Consider the following 4,229-nt stretch of genomic DNA (forward strand, 5'->3'; position numbering starts at 1 on the left):
ATTTTGATGGTAAATATTATCTAGAAATTTGACTAATAGTAGTTTGTCAATCAACTGGGATTAGCTGGGGAGAGCTGGAGAGAGCTGGGGAGAGGTAACGAGTTATTGGTAGATGCGATAGAGCCGAGAGGTTGGTGCCCGGGGCATCTTCTGTCTCAGTGATGCTCTTAGGGTGGATCTTGTATTTTTCGCGGTGTTTTAACGCTTCCTGCTTCTTTACCTCCCCAGTGAGATTAAAACATGTCTACCACGAGTACCGGAGACACCAAGGGCCAGTGCTTACCGCGCAACGGACTGGTGAAGATCCCCGGCCCCACCAACGGCTTGGGCTCCGCCAGCATCACCAAAGGAACCCCAGCCGTCAAGAACCGCATATGCCAACCGCCCTCCGTCCCCTCCATCCTCAGCCAGGCCTTCCCCAAACACCAAGAACATGTCGGCCCCACAGCGTTACCCGTCCTGCCGCCACCTCCCACCCACAGCATCCCGCTGGGGCTCAGCCCCGGGGAGGAGACCCCGCCGAACCCGTGCCTCCCTTCTACGGATCGCTTCCAGGGGCCGGGGATGGACTGCCAGCTGGCCCTGGACGAGAAGATCCTCAACCGGCTCTTCTCTTACTTTTCGGCTTGCGAGAAATGCGTCCTGGCGCAGGTGTGCAAGGCGTGGAGACGGGTTCTGTACCAGCCCAGGTTCTGGGTGGGCCTGATGCCGGTGCTGCACGCCAAGGAACTTTACAATGGCCTCCCCACGGGGGAGAAGGAGTTCGTCAGCCTGCAGGGCTTCGCCGTCCGGGGGTTTGACTCCTTCTGCCTCGTCGGGGTGTCCGACCTGGACATCTGCGAGTTCATCGACAACTACCCGCTGTCCAAGAAGGGCGTCAAATCCGTCAGCCTAAAACGGTCGACCATCACCGATGCCGGTTTGGAGGTAAGCGGCGCGGAGCTGCAGGCCCCTCGGGGGCCGGTGCAAACGATTAGGTTCTGCTACATAAAAAGTTATATACAGAATATTTTACCGCATACGAAGCGCATGGTTCCGAGAGGACCCTAAAGTCTCCGCTGGCCACCAAAACCCAATCTCAAAGCTTTAATTCCTCATCGCACCGCGCTGCGGTATATGGTGGCGCTATGTGAATCACGATTAATTATAATAATTGCAAGGGATTTTGCTTATTTCATATTTTTAATTGTTAAATGAAATTAAGTGACTTATTTGAAGAAATAGGGAAAAAAATGGAATCTGCGTTTTTAAGATGACCATTTCTGGAGATCCATTTGCCCCTCCGTGGCCATTCTAGATGACCTCATAGCCCTGGAAGGTTTGAGTTGGCATGAGCGTTATTGCCCCCCGCAGCCGTGTCTGGGGTAACTGCTGTAGCTTCTCCTCTCTTCCTCCTCTTCAGGTCATGTTGGAGCAGATGCAAGGAGTGGTCCGTCTGGAGCTATCCGGTTGTAACGACTTCACGGAGGCCGGGTTGTGGTCGAGCCTCCACGGCCGAATCACCTCCCTGAGCGTCAGCGACTGCATTAATGTGGCCGACGACGCGGTGGCTGCCATCTCGCAACTCCTGCCCAACTTGGGCGAGCTGAACCTTCAGGCCTACCACGTAACGGACACCGCGTTGGCTTACTTTACTGCCAAGCAAGGGCGAGCCACACACACGCTGCGCCTCCACTCCTGCTGGGAGATCACCAACCACGGAGTGGTCAACGTGGTCCACAGCTTGCCCAACCTCACCGTGCTCAGCCTCTCCGGCTGCTCCAAAGTGACAGACGATGGGGTGGAACTGGTGGCAGAGAACCTGCGGAGGTTGCGTGGTCTCGATCTGTCATGGTGCCCACGAATTACAGACACCGCGCTGGAGTACATCGCGTGTGACCTGCACAAGCTGGAGGAACTGGTGTTGGATAGGTGTGTGGGGGCTAAACGAGGGTGGCCCAAAAACCCCAAAACTATTGAAATTCTCAGGTGGCTCCTATTTTTATTAAGAAAAAGACATGGTGGAGAGAAATGGTCGGCGACTAAGAAACTAGTGGCCAAGTTGGGGAAAAAAAAAACATTTATCTAGTGACTAGATTTGTTTAAATGAAAAGTTATTTGAAATTAAAACTAAATTGATTTTAATTATATGTTCCTGCCAAATTACAAGTACTTGTAGTAGCATGTGCTGGTTTTACCAGATCGGGGGATCCATTTTTTTGAAGCACTTTCCCTTGAGCACTTCCTGAGCAGGATGATGTTGCTGGTCACAGCAGGAAATGTCTCTGTGTGCGGCAAAGAAATGCTTCCCTCATCCAAGGATGCACGTGCGCTTTCTAATATCTTTAGCAATCGTTCCTTATGCCACCGTTACGTCTCTCCCCACAGGTGCGTACGGATCACAGACACGGGACTCAGCTACTTGTCTACAATGACATCGCTGCGCAGCCTGTACCTCCGCTGGTGCTGCCAGGTAAAAGAATTAGGAAGGGGCTGAGCATCTTTTAAAGTAAATAACCCCGGGGTGGGGTAAATTTAGACGGTGATCATCCATTCCATGATTAGTTATTAGTAAACATTTACAGTAACGGTTAAAAATGGTAAAAAAAGCCATGGAACGACCTATCGGTGCCTGTTTTTTTGTCACATGACACTTAAGTGTTCCTGGTAAAAGTAATGAATAAGACTTTTTTTCGTCCCTGATTAAAAAATTGTTCCTGGGAAGGATTTGGGGAATTAATCTCTACCAGGAATGATGTTTCTTACGCCGCCTTTAGCTATAAAAAGCGCTGAACGGCACTTCCGGTTCCAGGTGGTTTTAGAGCTATTTGCCACTAGAGGGCGCCAGAGTCTAACCAAAGTCACAACTGAAGCAGCACACAGATTTACCACTAGGGGGCAGGATAAACAACAGGTTCCTCTTTAAAACAAACGTAAAATAAATAAACCACACAATAAACCAAAACCCACTTCTTCGATATGGGATTTGTTCCCCTCACCGATGGGTGAGGTCAATTCTAGTAAAATTAGGCGACAAAAAATGGAAAAAAAGGGTGTTACGAATATGACGTCTCTCTGTTTCAGGTGCAGGATTTCGGACTGAAGCATTTATTGGTGATGAAGAGTTTGCGCCTCTTATCCTTGGCTGGTGAGTCCAGTCTGTTATCAGCTATAATTAATTCATTACTTTCCCCCGTGCCTGTCATAAATCATTCGCTTCGTTTCCATAAACCGGTTCCATTAATTGATACAAAAGGTCTTCCTCTGCCTTTATTTCGAACGCCTGGATATCAGGCCGACCGTCACATTCTATTTCTGAGACAGGAACTGATATCTTATCTTGGAAACATTGTATAGCGAGCATTCTTCCTATTGGTTCCAAATATATAAGAACATTTGCTCTGTTCTATTTCAGGCTGCCCTTTGCTCACTACGACCGGCCTGTCAGGCATTGTCCAGCTACAGGACCTAGAGGAACTCGAACTAACCAACTGTCCTGGTGCTACTCCGGAGCTCTTTAAGTATTTCTCCCAGCACCTTCCTCGGTGTGTGGTCATCGAGTAAGAACCAGAAAGCTGACAGCCCCGACTTTTGAAGCCTTCTCCTCCGACTCATTCCCAGCACCGACCATTCAATCGGAGACTTTGGCATGGAGGGGGGGACAATACCCCACCAGCCGTTGACTGGCTGACACACAAGGAGCGCAAGATCCTGGGAGATATTTCACACTCCGGTTTGTGAAGACCTCATTTCATGTCCCGAAGAAAAGGGTTGTATATTTCCCACGCATCATCTCTTGTCTTCTCTGTGGTGGACTGTTCTGAAACTCACGCGTAGAGCCGGCTCCCATCCGAAACCCCCATCAGCATTCTGTAGAAGAATCCTATGGCGTGAGGTTGCGTGCAGCACGTGGTTGGAGTGTCAGACGCCGTTATGACCATGGTGGTCCTCCATACTTTGGTTCCTGAGATGGTTATTTTTAGTTGGGTCCAAGAGTCACAATACTCCTGGATCTTTTGGAATCCGACGTACATCATGGAGGCCTATGGCGAGAGGAAGAGGTTGCTTTAGGTGTTGATGGATTGCGAGGTATATAGAAAGTCCAGGAGAAGGATCTGCGCGCTCGTTGGCAAATTTCTTTTATCTACCTTAGGATAGAAAAGTCGCCTTGCTCCTGGAAATCCACGTTGCGTCCTTGGTTGACGGTTTACATCTCATCCTTGTCGACCTGATTTCTACGTGGCTTGTAC

At 49.7% G+C, this 4,229-nt stretch overlaps 1 protein-coding gene across 1 annotated transcript; it reads left to right on the forward strand.

Moving 5' to 3' along the window:
• The first annotated feature begins 240 nt into the window (after positions 1–240).
• Positions 241–3,543, forward strand: LOC149285700 (F-box/LRR-repeat protein 16-like). Its single transcript, XM_089494878.1, has 5 exons — positions 241–927; positions 1,403–1,911; positions 2,368–2,452; positions 3,064–3,127; positions 3,395–3,543. Exons 1-5 carry the CDS (start codon positions 241–243, stop codon positions 3,541–3,543), a joined length of 1,494 nt encoding a protein of 497 aa, XP_089351004.1.
• The last annotated feature ends 686 nt before the right edge of the window (positions 3,544–4,229 follow it).

The sequence above is a fragment of the Sceloporus occidentalis genome, unplaced genomic scaffold (assembly GCF_023333645.1).
Source record: "Sceloporus occidentalis isolate IW3139 unplaced genomic scaffold, rSceOcc1.0.p SCAF_76, whole genome shotgun sequence".
Lineage (NCBI taxonomy): Eukaryota > Metazoa > Chordata > Lepidosauria > Squamata > Phrynosomatidae > Sceloporus > Sceloporus occidentalis.